The 17,981-nt window shown below is 43.0% G+C and overlaps 1 protein-coding gene across 1 annotated transcript in view; it reads right to left on the bottom strand.

Annotated features, from left to right (window-relative positions):
• Positions 1-10,753, bottom strand: part of LOC144604144 (bMERB domain-containing protein 1-like) — a 68,864-nt gene extending 58,111 nt beyond the window's left edge. The window contains exon 1 of the mRNA XM_078418331.1: positions 10,418-10,753. Coding sequence (XP_078274457.1) covers positions 10,418-10,511 — 94 coding nt within the window. The 5' untranslated portion in view covers positions 10,512-10,753. The remainder of the gene's footprint in view (positions 1-10,417) is intronic.
• Between the last annotated feature and the right edge of the window lie 7,228 nt (positions 10,754-17,981).

The raw sequence follows: 17,981 nt of genomic DNA, 5'->3' as shown, positions 1-17,981 counted from the left end.
GAGAGTAAGAGTGGGGCTGGGGGAGGAGAGAATGGGGGGTGTGGGGACGGGCCCAACGGGCCCTCTTTTCCGGGCCCAACGGGCACACTTGGAGAGTAAGAGTGGGGCTGGGGGAGTGAGAATGGGGGGTGTGGGGACGGGCCCAACGGGCCCTCTTTTCTAGTCTGTATACTAAAACTCTCGTTTGTTATCTTGTTTGTGACTGAACTTCAGCCAAAACGGTACACGATAGCGCGACAATTTTAGGCCCACCTTACTCACCATTGTCACTTTAGTGATAATGCAAGTAGTTTTATTGAAATCCGTCTTACATTTTTAAAGTTATTCAGATTTTAAAGTTTAAAAGGAGGGGAGGGGGAGGGGGGAATGGGGGAGAAGGGAGGGGGGGGAGGGTTGAGGAGAGAGGGGAGTGGGGGAGGACAGGGTGTTGCACCAATGCAGGAGAGGTTTGGGCCCAACGGGTCCACTTGGTCTAGTACTAAATACAAATACGATCAAGCCATGCACAAATACAACAGGTAGATTTCTCTAACTTCAGATAGTTCCTCTGTCCCTCTCTTTCCCGTCCCCCTTCCCAGTTCTCCCACTGTCTTCCTGTCTCCAACTGCATCCTATCTTTGTCCCGCCCCCTCCCCTGACATCAGTCTGAAGGGTCTCGACCTGAAACGTCACCCATTCCTTCTCTCCTGAGATGCTGCCTGACTCGTTGAGTTACTCCAGCATTTTGTGATACCTTCGATTTGTACCAGCATCTGCAGTTATTTTCCTACACAACTACAACAGGTTGTGCAAAGAGAAAAATACCAGAGGGCAGAATACAGAGTTTTGTAGAATTGTAGCATTTCAGTTGCAGAGATAATATCCAACATCCGTAATGCGGTAGGTTGGAAGATCAGGGCTAGCGCTACCTTCTCAGAGGACCATTTGAGTGAGGACTAGTCTGATAACAGCGGGAAGAAGCTGTTCCTGTATCTGGTGGTAGGTGCTTTCAATAAGTGGGGGAACAGGATTGATGGGGCTGCTCTGAGAGTCAGCATAAACTCAGTGAGGATTAGGACCTCTTTATACGTCAGGAAAAAAAGTATGAGAATAAGTAATAGCATTGATTACTTGGAGAATCTAATTATATTCCTGTGTCTTTTTAAGCAATCTTCCTCTTCTTACGCAGTCCCTCAGGAACAAGGGTAACATTCTTCCGCTCCAGTTATGTTGGTGCCAAGGAGGCTGATGAAGGCAATGTGGAAGGCAGTGTTGCAGGTGAACCTGGAGGTGCTTGATGGAGCAGGCAGGGAGCTAGTTGTGGTGCCTGCTCTCATACAAAGCACCTGATGTTGTAAAATGCATTCAAAATCTTTGCCATTTGGGAAATTAAGCTGCCAGGATCCCCGTTAGTCAGGGGGGCTGTTACATTTAGTGAAAGAAGTTTGAAGAACTTTGAACTTTGAACTACTCTCTTGCAATTTCTCATCTTGGTGAAGTTCGGATAGGGACCTGTTTGGAAGTCTGCTGTTGGACAGGCAGACAACGTGGCATTGAGCCAACCGAATGTAATTAGGCACGGTGTGCTGCAGATTGGGACATTGGCACTGGTTCATTAATTCTGCTGGTGGACGAAGCAGTAATGACTTCTCTCTGGTGCTTTGAAATGCACGCTGTAGGTAATGTTTTTATAGAAGGGTCGGGATCAAAGCTGCCCACCAGACCTTGAGCTTTGTTTCAGATCTTTAAATACTCTTTTCTTCAGATGTGCCAGCACACTGAAGATGACATTCATCACTGGTGTCTGCCTTTGTTGTGAGGCAGCTACCAAAATGTAGGAAGTGGTCTACATATTCCAGGGAATGGCCATGGACCTTTGTTGTTGAAGATGGCACTGTACAGAGGGGAAAGGTTGACAGAGGTGCTTGGTTTTGCTGATATCACACACAAGACCATTTAGTTTGGTTTAGAGATACAGCACGGAAACGGGCCCTTCGGCCCACCAAGTCTGCGCCGACCAGCGATCCCTGCACATGAACACTATCCTACACACACTAGGGTCAATTCACAATTATACCAAGCCAATTAACCTACAAACCTGTACGTCTTTGGAGTGTGGGAGGAAACCAAAGATTTTGGAGAAAACCCACGTAGGTCACGGGGAGAACGTACAAACTCTGTACAGTTAGCACCCATAGTCAGGATCAAACCCAGGTCTCTGGCGTTGTGAGGCAGCAGCTCTACCCGCTGTGCCACTGTGCCACCCATTTCTCTCATATGCTTCAGTGAGCAAGTTGACTATAACCTGGGGGTCAGCCTTATGGTTTGTCCATTCACAAGAGTCATTGTGCACTACCGCTCAATCACTGCCTTTGGCATGATAGACACAAAAGGCAGGAGTAACTCAACAGGACAGGCAGCTTCACTAAGGAAGACACCAACAATTTCCCAGATGTATTAGAGGACAGAGATCCTAGGGTGACGGAGGAACTGAAGGAAATTCACAGGAGGCAGGAAATGGTGTTGGCTAGACTGATGGGACTGAAGGCTGATAAATCCCCAGGGCCTGATGGTCTGCATCCCAGGGTACTTAAGGACGTGGCTCTGGAAATTTTGGACGCATTGGTGTTCATTGTCCAATGTTCTATAGATTCAGGTTCAGTTCCTGTAGATTGGAGGGTAGCTAATGTTATCCCACTTTTTAAGAAAGGAGGGAGAGAGAAAACAGGAAATTATAGACCAGTTAGCCTGACATCAGTGGTGGGGAAGATGCTGGAGTCAATTATAAAAGAAGAAATTGCACAGCATTTGGATAGCAGTAACAGGATCGTTCCGAGTCAGCACGGATTTAGGAAGGGGAAATCATGCTTGACTAATCTTCTGGAATTTTTTGAGGATGTAACTAGGAAAATGGACAAGGGAGAGCCAGTGGATGTAGTGTACCTGGACTTTCAGAAAGCCTTTGATAAGGTCCCACATAGGAGATTAGTGGGTAAGATTAGACCACATGGTATTGGGGGTAGGGTGCTGACATGGATAGATAATTGATTGGCAGACAGGAAACAAAGAGTAGGTCCCTTTCAGAATGGCAGGCAGTGACTACTGGGGTACCGCAAGGCTCGGTGCTGGGACCGCAGCTATTTACAATATACATTAATGACTTGGATGAAGGAATTAAAAGTAACATTAGTAAATTTGCGGATGACACAAAGCTGGGTGGCAGTGTGAACTGTGAGGAGGATGCTATGAGGATGCAGGGTGACTTGGACAGGTTGTGTGAGTGGGCAGATGCATGGCAGATGCAGTTTAATGTGGATAAATGTGAGTTTATCCACTTTGGTGGTAAGAACAGGAAGGCAGATTATTACCTGAATGGTGTCAAGTTAGGAAATGGGGAAGTACAAAGAGATCTGGGCATCCTTGTTCATCAGTCACTTAAAGTGAGCATGCAGGTACAGCAGGCAATGAAAAAGCTAATGGCATGTTGGTCTTTATGACAAGAGGAGTTGAGTATAGGAGCAAAGAGATCCTTCTGCAGTTGTACAGGGCCCTAGTGAGACCTCACCTGGAGTACTGTGTGCAGTTTTGGTCTCCAAATTTGAGGAAGGACATTCTTGCTATTGAGGGCGTGCAGCGTAGGTTCACTAGGTTAATTCCCGGAATGGCAGGACTGTCATATGTTGAAAGACTGGAGCGACTAGGTTTGTATACGCTGGAATTTAGAAGGATGAGAGGGGATCTTATTGAAACATATATGATTATGAAAGTGCTGGCTCGAAGGGGGCCGAATGGCCTACCCCTGCACCTATTGTCTATTGTCTATTGATTGGACACGTTAGAGGCAGGAAACATGTTCCCAATGTTGGGTGAGTCCAGAACCAGGGGCCACAGTTTAAGAATAAGAGGTAGGCGATTTAGAACGGAGACGAGGAAAAACTTTTTCAGTCAGAGAGTTGTAAATCTGTGGAATTCTCTGCCTCAGAAGGCAGTGGAGGCTAATTCCCTGGATGCTTTCAAGAGAGAGCTAGATAGAGCTCTTAAAGATAGCGGAGTCAGGGGGTATGGGGAGAAGGCAGGAACGGGGTACTGATTGTGGATGATCAGCCATGATCACATTGAATGGCGGTGCTGGCTCGAAGGGCCGAATGGCCTACTCCTGCACCTATTGTCTATTGTTTATTGTCTACCACTGGAGCGACGGAATGTGTGACGTCTCGGGTTGAAACCATTCTTCAGATGCCTTTGGCATGATGTTGGTCTGGAATGGAGGTAATGTGGATGGAACAGTTTCTCATTTATCCTGTTAGCTCCTCTCCACCTGGAAGCTAGTTGGAGGTGAGGTGGTAAGAGAGACTGGAGGAATGACACAGCTCCTGCTGCCCTGATGGACTCAATGGGTAGGATCATATTTTCATTTTAAATTTGTATTAAATCCACAAAGATTTAATGATCTATTTAAAAGTTTCCTTTTAGACATATAAAACATAGAAAATAGGTGCAGGAGGAGGCCATTTGGCCCTTCGAGCCAGCACCGCCATTCATTGTGATCATGGCTGATCATCCACAATCAGTTACCCGTGCCTGCCTTCTCCCCATATCCCCTGATTCCGCTAGCCCCTAGAGCTCCATCGAACTCTCTTTTAAATTCATCCAGTGAATTGGCCTCCACTGCCTTGTTTGGCAGAGAATTCCACAAATTCACAACTCTCTGGGTGAAAAAGTTTTTCTCACCACAGTTTTAAATGGCCTTCCCTTTATTCTTAGACTGTGGCCCCTGGTTCTGGACTCCCCCAACATTGGGAACATTTTTCCTACACCTAGCTTGTCCAGTCCTTTCAGCATCAATTTGCCTTCTTCCTCCCCTGTGAAACTCGATTTTACAATCACAATTTGACAGGTCCATTATGTTCTGGCATTGACTACATCTGGCCCTGTGTGGTGCAGAGTATTGAATGCACGAGAGACCAGATAGGAGTGCCACTGACCTGCAACTCCACCACATTCACCAGTGAGTTCAGGGACATCCATAGAGTATTGAGCTGACAGGCCAATTATATTTCATTCCTGGCACTTCAGCTTCACCCCAGCTGTATCTCTTGTGGTCTCATTCATCTGAAAGGGGTCACTGACCTCTGCCGGGTTAATGGCTGGGTATTCTTTCACTTTATTCAAAATAATATTCATGTTTCTAATTAATTTACATGGTTAATGTGTTTTAACAACTTTAGTTCCGTTTTTTAGTTTAGAGATACAGTGCGGAAACAGGCCCTTCGACCCACCGAGTCCGCACCGACCGGCGATCCCCACATATTAACACAAGCCTGCACGCACTAGGGACAATTTACACTTATACCAAGTATTCAAACCCAAGTCAGTTAACCTACAAACCTGTACATCTTTGGAGTGTGGGAGGAAACCGAAGATCTCGGAGAAAACCCACGCAGGTCATGGGGAGAACGTACAAACTCCGTACAGACAGCACCCGTAGTCGGGATCGAACCTGGGTCTGTGACGCTGCAAGCGCTGTAAGACAGCAACTTTACCGTGCCGCCCTTCTTATAAACTTCTTATAACAAGTTTTGTTTTAATTATTTTAATATTTTTCAACTATTTCTAAATATCTCGGATCACCAGAGGTGCATTAGAAAGTTATTTGACAGGACAGGCTGCCAGAGGCCCAGCACTGCTCATGGCCTAACACGAGCTTGCATCCTCTCTACTTGTACCATGGTGGTGGGACAATGTGTAGGAAGGAACTGCAGATGCTGGTTTAAACCGAAGATAGACACAAAAAGCTGGAGTAACTCAGCGGGACAGGCAGCATCTCTGGAGAGAAGGAATGGGTGATGTTTCAGGGTCGAGACCCTTCTACGGAGTATTGGGGGATATGAGGAACGGTGTTGTCATTGAATGTAGGTGTGACTGCAAGACCAACACAAGGTGCCAGCTGCGATTCATTCTGTTGGCTTGATACGACCTGAGATTTTCCCTCAGATTCCATATTGTACCCCTTGTTACTTTGTTTCTCTCCCCAGGATAGAAGCAAAGTCTTCCAATCAGCTGGGTTCCCACTTTCCCTTGATCTTTTTCCCTTAATTAATTTGCTGATCGTGTCAGAAGGACCACAAAAGCAGTTTCTGCTTTCCCAAGACATGCGGTGATTTTGTAACCCTCAAATAGGTCACTGGCTCCTGATCTAGCTCAACTTTGCCCAGCTTATTGCATGCAATGTACTCCTCAATTCTTCAAAATCAGTCCTATCAAAATATAAACCCTTGGTTTATGACAATCCTTTGCCCTTTCAAACTTAATATCAAATTCAATTTCTTGTAGTTACTATTTGCAAGAATTTCCCATTCTATCAGATAGTAAATTAATTCTGGTTCCTTCATTGCTGAAATGGGTTCATTATGATTGTTGCTGAATCTGGTACGGTCTCTCTCAACATCTGTTCTAAAGCAGACGGTCCTATCAGAGTGAAACAAGCAACTGCAGATGCCAGTTTACACAAACAACACAATGTGCTGGAGTAACTCAGCAGGTCTTGCAGCATCTCTGGAGAACATGGATGGATGATATTTCAGGGGTGGGACCCTTCTTCAGACTGATTGTAGAGGGTGGTGGGGGTGGAAGAGAGGGTGGGCAGTACACAGCTCAGTTTCCACTCCATACTAAACCTCACTGAAGACTGTCTTTCTAATATGGAAATAATTCACCTGTTCTCCCTCTCTGATCAAAATTCATATAGTTTGGAATATTTGGTCTCCAATCATGGTCAGCTTCTCGTAAACTTTCTGTCACAGCCTCTGCCTGGAGCTGAAACTTTCTAATCCATGCAACATTCTGGTCAACCTCTTCTGCGCCCACTCTAAAGCCTCCACATCTATATACTAAAACTCTCGTTTGTTATCTTGTTTGTGACTGAACTTCAGACAAAACGGTACAGGATAACGCGACAATTCTAGGCCCACCTTACTCACCATTGTCACTTTAGTGATAATCCAAGTGGTTTTATTGAAATCGGTCTTATATTTTTAAAGTTATTCACATTTTAAAGTTTAAAAGGAGGGGAGGGGGAGTGGAGGAGGGAGGAGGGAGGGAGGGGGGAAGGGAGAGGGGCGGTTGAGGAGACAGGGGAGTGGGGGAGGACAGGGTGGTGCACCAATGCAGGAGAGGTTTGGGCCCAACGGGTCCACTTGGTCTAGTCTTTCCTATAATGGAGTGACCAGAATTGCATGCAATAACTATTAGATAGATACAAAAAGTTGGAGTAACTCAGCGGGACAGGCAGCATTTCTGGAGAGAAGGATTGGGTGATGTTTCGGGTCGAGACCCTTCTTCAGACTATTAAATATGCTTCCACCACCTTTCATGGGACTAAAGAATGCTACACAAAGCTGGAGACAATTTTTCAAGTGAGCTTTACAAAATGTTAACATTCCTTCTCTTCAATGTTGCTGTCACAAAATATCACTTAATTTGTCTACCTATTCTTTGCCTGCTGTCTGTCTGTCTACTGGTTACACTTGTCTTCCTGGGCTCTGTTATTATCCTCATTATTTACTATACATTTCTGAATTTCATGTTATGTGCCCATTTTACAGTTTTGTCCAGTCTTGTCAAGCTCAAGTTATTAATTTCTACTGGTCATAAAGACATGTGTTAGTGAAATGCTTCTCCACAATAAGGTGATGAAAGATCTAGACAAGAAACCATCTCAACTGAAGGTGAGAATTCAGCTTTTCGGAGTAATAAGATGACTGCCTGGCTGGTCATCTAATTTTGTACCATGATTTATTACGTTCTATAACCAAGCAGTTATACATAATTTTGTTCTCATAGAGTTTTTGAAAGTTACATAGGAAACGTTTAGCAGGTGATTCCAAATCGAAGAATTGCAACAAATTCCCATTTTGTACCATAAACAGGAAGCACAAACTAAATATCTGTTTTTTATAAAGATGACCATATCAGAAAATTGAAAATTATTCTTCAAAAGATAAATGTGGCTCAGAATGTAGATTATTGCAGTTTTACATGTACAGTATGTATAATTACTATGGGAGGTAAATAAGAAATGCTATCAGCTTTGAACTTTACAGTGATATAAATAGAATACACAAGCATATTCCATGTGTGTGTGTGTGTGTGTGTGTGTGTGTGTGTGTGTGTGTGTGTGTGTGTGTGTGTGTGTGTGTGTATATGTGTGTGCATGTGTATGTGTGTGTGTGTGTGTGTGTGTGTGTGTGTGTGTGTGTGTGTGTGTGTGTGCGTGTGTGTGTACATGTGTGTGTGTGTGTGTGTGTGTGTGTGTGTGTGTGTGTGTGTGTGTGTGTGTGTGTGTGTGTGTGTGTGTGTGTGTGTGTGTGTGGCTAATTATGGGAAAAAAAGTTTATTTTGGTATAAAAATATTTCCTGTTCAGGTAGTGAAATTATAAAATGTATATTTTCTGTTAATATATTACAAGAAAGGAGATGTTTATCTTAGATTAAATATATATTAAATCCACAGGGTTTGGGTGTACATTTTCATATCACATTCCAAATTGATGTTTGTCTTTACTGTTTCATTTGTTCCAAATGGATTGTACAATACAATTAATCATTGTCAATCAAAATATTCACCATTGTATGGCACAATGGAATATTCTAAAGGAGTTAGATTGTGAAAAATGTCTCTTCTTAAAAGCCAGGACATTTCACTGTCATCAAACCGTCTCGAGAGAGTAAGTACATAGAATGATCACAACCATTCAAATTAACATTAAAATAAATCAACTAAACATACTGTTACTGTAACATCGTTTCTAATTATACAAGTTATACAAGAATCATTCCTCTGAGATCTGATGTGAAGTTCGTTATCACATTATTAGCAGTGTATTCAGTAAAATTGTATGGAACAATGTGCAAGTTTTAACACCTTACACAATTAACATTTTAAATAGTTACATCCAGGAATACTGCAATCCATTAATCCTTATTCCAGTTGGTCATTTTAAACATGCAGTGTTTAATTACATGCATTGCATTTCATTGTTCCAATGAATAAATAGCAATGGAAAAATAACAGTCGTGCATTAAAAACAAGCTTTATTGTTATAAAAAGATTCATGTTATTTTAGAAAACGGCCATCTTCACCAAGCAGCGAAATATGGACCACATTTTGTTTTAAGCGTTGCACAGTGTGCGTGGGTTACAATGAGCCATCTAGCGATGTTATTGTTTAGATGGATTATTTATGAAGCTTGCCAGCTTTTCAAATGGTCAATGTTTGTTGACTCAGATCTGCTTCCTACTCTTCCAAACAAACGCCTTGGCTGAGTTACTAGCATATTAAAGGAATAAGAATTTGGAAATTCATTTGTATGTGTCCATTATTTGAATTTCCCCTGATTACTTGAATGTACCGAGCTCCAAAAAAGGAATCAGGGCAAAACACTAACCTGTTTTTTAAAAACTCATGATTATGGACATTTTAATCCGGCATTTTAATTTATTTGTACTTGACTGTAAAACCCACAAATAATGTATCACTATTTATCTTTGTGTCTGCTTCTTAATATGTTTGTCATCAGCTTAGCACTAAACCTGAAACACATTTACCTAATCAGAATTTATTGCCTTTTCTATAGGGCAGCATTTAACATCCTCCGTTACATTTTTCAAGCACTGTAATTTAAGTTTGAGTATTTGGATATGAATGGATGCGTTTAAAAAGCGGGGCGCAAAAATAATAACACGCTTGTTGACTAAACTAAACATTAGCCATGTCCACTAAAAACTTTGTTGTTTCAAAAATAACCCACTTAAAGAAATGAACATTTAAACAGCAGAATTTTAATTGCATTTTTACAATGCAATTTAAAAATAAAGAACTGAGCCTAGGGTTAAGTCCGTCTGCTACACGGGAAAGCTGTGGGGATGTCCAGACTAGCCTGACAGCGCTGCTCTGTAATGTGTACAGATATTCCTAATGTCACTATCCCCGGGTACATACATGGTCAGGGCGCAGGCTGAGATGACATGCATACATACATACATACATACATACATACATACATACATACATACATACATACATACATACATACATACATACATACATACATACATATATACATTCATACATACATACATACATACATACATACATACATACATACATACATACATACATACATACATACATACATACATACATACATACATACATACATACATACATACATACATACATATATACATTCATACATACATACATACATACTGCTGCTGGTGGATTCTCCATGAGCCCAGCACCGACACTGAGCACTAACCAAGGTTCCTGGGCATGGGTTACCGTATCATCATTCTGCAGGTCCTGTAATCCCCCACCCCACAGTAAAGCAGAGCATGGACCGTGGGCTGTTGGTCCATCCACAAGCGAGTACTTGCCTTTCCCCACCGACAACCTGCTCCACTCCGTCTCTTCCACCGCCCCGTAGCTCCTCAGTGACCGGGAGGCTGAGGGCGATGCCTTCATCTCCATGGTCCGGCTCTCTGCTCTCTGCTGTCCGCTGTGTGCTCTCTCCACTCTCTCTCTCTCTCTCTCTCTCTCTCTCACTCCATGCCGCCGGCTGCTGGTCCCACTGGGGCTGGGCTGGTGAGGGGGAGGCGGCTTTGGTCGTTGGCTGAGCCTGCACTACGCATGCTTACAGCTTCCCAGGCTGGGTACCAATGTCAAGTTGCTCTTACACTGAAACAGAGATCGTTCACCACCCGGTGTTCACCACACCAGCCAAACCAGAGTGCAAACCTGTTGTGTGGGAAGGAACTGCAGATGCTGCTTTAACCCGAAGATAGACCCAAAATGCTGGAGGAACTCAGCGGGACAGGCAGCATCTCTGGAGAGAAGGTATGGGTGACGTCTCGGGTCGAGACCCTTCTTCAGACCCGAAACATTTCCCATTCCTTCTCTCCAGAGATGCTGCCTGTCCTGCTGAGTTACTCCAGCATCTTCAGAGTGCAAACCTGGTGTACAATCAGATCGAAGGTATTTATTCACAAAATGCTGGAGTAACTCAGCAGGTCAGGCAGCATCTCGGGAGAGAAGGAATGGGTGACGTTTCGGGTCGAGACCCTTCTTCAGACAATCAGATCAATCCTTTACTGGTTCTCTCTTGCTGCCTTCATTCACCTCACTCCAACAAGCTCCCCTACCCACCTTCATCACCAGATCCTCACCAGGTCTAAGTTCACACCCACCTTAGCCGCCCCAGTGACACTTACAACCTCTTCACATTCTCCTCCACACTCACTGTCCCACTTTGTCTGGTATCATTAGCAAACTCTGAAATATTTTATTTGGACCCCTTATCCAAAACATTGATGTATCATGAAAACCTGGGCCCTGCACTCAACCACTCTGCCAAACGCAGTCTCTCAATCTGAGAACACTCCATATGTTATCTATTTTTGCTTTCCAATCACTAATCAATTCATGGACCATGTCAGTATATTAGTCTGTATTGCATGCACTAAACCTGTTGATCAATCTTTGTGCTCGAGCTTATTGAGTGCCCTTTAAAAGGGCAGCACAGTGTTTAGATGTTTAGATGATATCAGGGCTTGGTTTTACTGGTTGGGCACTTATCTTGGTGTTATTGCGCAACTATTTTGTGTTTTAATAGTAATTGTGAATGCACGTAGTCTTTTTCCCAGGGTGGGGGATTTATGAAGGCAGACATTTCTGATGGGGTGGAAAATTTTAATAGGAACCTGAGGGGCAACTTTTTCACCCAGAGGGCAGTGAGTATTTGGAATGAACTGCCAGATGAAGTAGTTGAACCAGGTACAAGACCAACATTTAAAAGACATTTGGGTAGCTACATGGATAGGAAAGGTTAGAGGGATATTAGACCAAGTGGGCCCAAACCTCTCCTGCATTTGTGCAGCACCCTCTCCTCCCCCCTTCCCCTCCCCTCTCCCCCTCCCCCTTCCCCTCCCTCCCCCTCCCTCCCCCTCCCTCCTCCTCTGTCCCCCTCCTCCCCTCCCCTCCCCTCTCCCTCCCCCTCCCTCCCTCTTCCCCCTCCCTCCCTCTTCCCCTCCCTCCTCCTCTCCCCCTTCCCTCCCCTCCCCCTCCTCCTCCCCCTCCATCCCCCTCCCCCACCTCTCCCCTTCCTCTCGTCCCCCCACTCCACCCCCCTCAACTCCCCTTATCCTCCCTCCTCCTCCATCCCTCCCCCCTCCACCCCCTCCCCCCCTCCACCCCCTCCCCCCCTCCACCCCCTCCCTCCCTCCCCCCTCCTTCCCTAGGAGATAGATTTAAAGTTTAAAATGTGAATAACTAAAAATATAACACCGACTTCAATGAAACTTGTTCCATTAGCACCAAAGGGTGAGTAAGGTGGACCTAAAATTGTCGCACTATCGTGTACCATTTTGGCTGCAGTTCAGGAACAAACAAACAAACAAACGAGAGTTTTAGTATATAGATAAGCAAATGGAACTAGTTTGGATGGGGCATCTTGGTCGGCATGGATAAATTGGGCCGAAGGGCTTGCTTCTGTATTGTATGATGCTACAACTCTATGATATACAACCATATGTCAAGTTTGCTAATGATGTGAAGATGCCAATGTAATGGAAGGATGAATTCTGCTGCAAAAGGTTTTCAGTACAGTATATACAAGCCTGATATCATCCAATTTTAAACTAATACAAATCGATCAGAGTGCTATCTAAATATAAGAATATATATTTAAACCTAAATACAGCAATGACCCATCACAGACTGGTTCACAAAGGCTGGCACGGTGATAGAGTTGCTGCCTTACAGCGCATGCAGCGCCGGAGACCTGGGTTCGATCCTGACTACTGATGCTGTCTGTACGGAGTTTGTACGTTCTCCCCGTGACCGCGTGGGTTTTCTCCGAGATCTTCGGTTTCCTCCCAACCTCCAAAGACGTACAGGTTTGTAGGTTAATTGGCTTGGTAGAAGTGTAAATTGTCCCTTGTGTGTGTAGGATAGTGTTGGTGTATGGGGATTGCTGGTCGGTATGGACTCGGTGGGCTGAAGGGCCTGTTTCCGCGTTGTATCTCTAAGCTGAACTGAACTAAAATTTATTAAAAGTCTAATAAAGCTGCCCATACCTAGTGGACCAGAATATAGGAATTTGACAAAGCCCTATTTAGAACACACTGCATCATTCTGGGCACTGCATCTTAGAAAGGATGCATAGGTTTTGGAGAATGATTTATGTGTTTTAAAAAAATATATGGTATTCTTAAATAGAGATGTAGTCTAAATGTTAGAGCCAGACCTCTCAACTGTTCATTTCAGAAACATTTCTTTATGCAATGAGTGGTAGAATATTGAATCATTATTCCAGTAAAATGGAAATTAATGCTAAAGTCAATTGCTACTTATAAATGTGAGCCTCGCATATTTCTATTAATTAGATGTACATGGGAAAGGCATATATATAGTAAATTAAGTTATAGTTCATCCATGACTCAGTGAAAATGGCTGGATAATTAAATCATTAAGTGTATAAAATCACGAGAGGAATAGATCGGGTAGATGCACAGAGTCTCTTGCCCAGAGTAGGTGACTTGAGAACCAGAGGACATAGCTTTAATGTAAAGGGGAAAAGATTCAATAGGAATCTGAGGGGTAACTTTTTCACACAAAGAGTGGTGGGTGTATGGAACAAGCTGCCAGAGGAGATAGTTGAGGCAGGGACTATCCCAACGTTTAATAATAATAATAATAATGCATTACATTTATATAGCGCTTTTCAAACACTCAAAGACGCTTTACAGGGATTTCTAGAACATAGAGAAGTGAATAAATAGATAAATAAGTAAACGAACAGAGAAAGGAGACAGAAGGTGAGGTGATCTTCAGTGGTTGAAGGCAGTGCTGAAGAGGTGAGACTTCAGTGATGTTTTGAATGTGGTGAGTGAGGAGGAGTCTCTGACGGTTTGGGGTAGTGAGTTCCATAGGGTGGGAGCAGCGATGGAGAAAGCCCTGTCCCCCCAGGATCTGAGTTTGGTCCGGATGGGGGGGACAGGAGATTGGCAGCAGCAGAGCAGAGGGTGCAGGTGGGAGTGTGCCTGTGGAGGAGGTCAGTCAGGTAGGATGGGGCCAGGTTATGGAGGGCTTTGTAGGTCATGAGGAGGATTTTGTATTGGATTCTCTGGGGGATGGGGAGCCAGTGGAGTTTGTGAAGGACGGGGGTGATATGGTCACAGATCGGGGAGTGGGTGAGTAGACGGGCAGCGGAGTTTTGAATGTATTGAAGTTTACTGATGATTTTTGAGGGTGAGCCATAGAGGAGGCTGTTGCAGTAGTCCAGACGGGAGGTGATTAAGGCGTGGATGAGGGTTTCTGCAGCTGTGAAGGAGAGGGATGGACGGAGACGGGCAATATTTTTGAGGTGGAAGAAGGCTGTCTTTGTGATGTGTTTGATGTGTTTGTCGAAGGAGAGGGTTTGATCAAAGATGATTCCAAGATTCTGGATGTGAGGGGAGGTGGATACTGGGAGACCATCAATATTGAGGATGAAGTTTTGGGTGGATTTGGTGAGCGTTTTTGGACCAATGATGATGATTTCAGATTTGTTGCAGTTGAGTTTGAGGAAATTTGATTGAAGCCAAGATTTTATTTCAGAGATGCAGTTTGTCAGTGTAGAGTGTCAGTGTAGAGAAACATTTAGACAGGCACATGGATAGGACAGGTTTGGGGGGATATGGACCATGCGCAGGGAGGTGGAACTAGTGTAGCTGGGACATGTTGGCTGGTGTGGGCAAGTTGTGCCGAAGGGCCTGTTTCCACACTGTATCATCCTATGACTCTATGACTCTATAACCTTCTCTTGCTTTTATTTTCCTACAAGAATTTGTAAGTTGAGGTGTTGCCAATATGATCAACCAACATAGGGTGGTGATGGAATGAATGAGAGTGGGTACAAGTCAGGTGTTGAGCAGCAAAGTTTGGGATGCATGCAGATTTAAGGAGGATACAAGGGTTCCTTCACGATTCCTTATCTTGCAATATTATAAGAAAACCGTTGATAAAAGAAGGCATGGCCATTTACGGTTCATAAACTTTTAGTTTCTAGTCAATGGTATATGGAGAAACATAAAGTGGCAAAGAGGCATTGATGATTTAAGAGCAAGGCAGAAATAATTGGAGCTGGAAAGGGGAAATTATATCAACCATTATGTCCAAAGAAAGATGGGCCAGGATATTTTCTAACTTGGGTATGGAGGAGCAGAAGATATATGGGGTACGTGAATCCCTGAGGTTAGAGAGGAAATTCCACAACTTGGAGCCTCGACAGCTAAAGGCATGGCTCCCGGCATCAGTAAACATGAGGTGATCAGAGACCAGGATTGATGGAGCATGGATATTTTGGAGACTGGTGAACAAAGAGAAGAGAAACCATGCAAGGATTTGAAAATTGGGATGAGAACTTATAATGAAGGTGCTAATCATTGAGTGAGTCAGGTCAAGGGCGGGGAGGTAGTCTTGCAGAGAACTGCACATTGGCTGCAGTGCATGGTGCATTAGCACTATGGAGTCACAGCAGATGACATTTCCCCAGATTTAAGCCCCTCTCCAATTATTTTTCCCATTCTTTTAAACAATGTAAGTCTCTTTGCAGCTTTCTTTTTCCACCCACCCACACTCTTCACTGTGAACTAAAGACTTTAAAAAACACACACACACAAAATTCAATGTTTGTAGGTGGAAAAGAAATAATTAATTGTGAATTTTCCTTGCGTGTTTTGACTACTGTTTTGCAGGAGTGTGGAAATCACTGGGAGACAGATGGAAATGTATCCGACCTCTGACTTCACTGCCGTAGTTACCCTTGAGGCTGGCTGGTTCAATTTGATATGTGGTCCCTCAGGTTTACACCACACAGATGCCACATCTGAAGCGGCCCCATTCTTTGACTCTGCTGCCAATCCTCACCAAAAAATGCAAAGCAAGCTAAGATTTTTTTCTTTACATCACCACCCTACATTAATAATCCTAATGTTCATATTTCACGATGACATCAATTTAATCTGTTTGATGTGTTTTTAAATAAATGTATTACCTCTTACTTGGTTTAATACATATTTAATCTTTATAATTTTTTAAATCAATTTCAACAGTTTTTAAATTGCTCTCATTGTCAAAGACATTTATAAACTGCAAAGCAAATCCTTTTCAGCATAAGGTCCTCCAGTATGAAATGTCAAAGGTTGTATAGTGTCTGGGAGAGGCCGAAGAGACAAACCAGTCAATATAAAAGTTTCAACATTTTTGAAGTGGTTTACACACTATTTGAAGAAAGAAGCATAAATCTATTTTTTTCACTTGTTCCCACCCCTCCTTTCAGGTCGTAACTATGTGAAATTTGTAAAGAGAAAAATCAAAAAGTTTTGTCCGTATATATATATATATTTTTGTACTCACGCAATCGAGAAACTAACTTTGTGTCAGCCACAGAAGCAAGGCCTCACAGTCACTCGGAGATAATAAAAATGATTCTTCCAAACACTATTTCTTGATTAATTGGTCTTTATTAAAGTAGCACAAATCAAAAGAGTAATTCGTAACTTTTTGTTCTTATCAACTGTTTCTTCTTCAAACAAGATAATAAAAATCGTGTAGTCGTTACCGTGTAGTTCTTGTGAGTGTAGCTGGCGCGAGTATGGCAGTCGTGAGTGTGGCTGGCGCAAGTGTGGTAAAAAACTGTGTTCTCTCCATCCTCTGAGACTAAACTGACCCACAATCTCTGTCACTACGCTAGCCTCCTCCCACGTAGACACTCCCATTACGTATCAAATCACACCCACAAGCATGCAAAAAAGACAGAAACTAGAAATATTCAACATAGCCATAATGCAATGACAGTAACTAAATTAAGCGTAAACGGCTCCTACACACCGGCCCCTAATTGTCTGCGTATATAACGAAGCAATTACTAATAGATATTAAAAGGACCTATATAAGCTTAATATTTATCAAAAACAAAAGTAATATGCATTATATGTTGGCATTCAAACTTCTTTAGCGATTCTTCAATCTTCTCCTTCACCTTCTAGAAGCAGACATATCTTGGTTATCGGTCTTACCAAGATGTTGTCCTGAGTCAGAAGTCGTACAGTATGCACAAAACTTTTAACGTCTGGCATGATCTCCAGTATCTTTTTACAAAGTTTTGACAAGATGTGATTTCTTCCTCCATGCTAGATATTTCCATACTTGTGATATGATAACTATCGTAGCATTTCTGACCATTCATGGTGTTCAAGAGAAGCTTAATCTTTTCTCCTGTGATGTCCAGCCTTTTCATCCAGCTTTCTGTGCATAAGGTAGCTGAACTTCCACTGTCCAAAAATGCGTATGTTTGCAACCCTGTATTCCCCTTCTTACTCCTTACCTGTACTGGTAAGATGGAGAGAATACAGGTTTCTACCCCAGCCCCAATAGGCACATTTAACTGAGGTGAGGCAGCAACATCACTCGTAGCTGGCTTCTCCTTTTGTTCAATAGACAATAGACAATAGACAATAGGTGCAAGAGTAGGCCATTCGGCCCTTCGAGCCAGCACCACCATTCAATGTGATCATGGCTGATCATTCTCAATCAGTACCCCGTTCCTGCCTTCTCCCCATACCCCCTGACTCCGCTATCCTTAAGAGCTCTATCTAGCTCTCTCTTGAATGCATTCAGAGAACTGGCCTCCACTGCCTTCTGAGGCAGAGAATACCACTTGCTCCGGCTTCTCGTCCGTATTCCTCTGTTCAATGTGAAGTAATTCAGGATGATCTTGTTTGCATATATTACAAGTTATCCGATATATTACAAGTTATTATTATTATTATTATTATTATTATTATTATTATTATTATTATTATTATTATTATTATTATTATTATTATTATTATTATTATTATTATTATTATTATTATTATTATTATTATTATTATTATTATTATTATTATTATTATTATT

Source organism: Rhinoraja longicauda, chromosome 21, assembly GCF_053455715.1.
Source record: "Rhinoraja longicauda isolate Sanriku21f chromosome 21, sRhiLon1.1, whole genome shotgun sequence".
Lineage (NCBI taxonomy): Eukaryota > Metazoa > Chordata > Chondrichthyes > Rajiformes > Arhynchobatidae > Rhinoraja > Rhinoraja longicauda.
The sequence above is the reverse complement of the archived record's forward strand: the minus strand, read 5'-3'. Positions and strand labels throughout refer to the sequence as shown.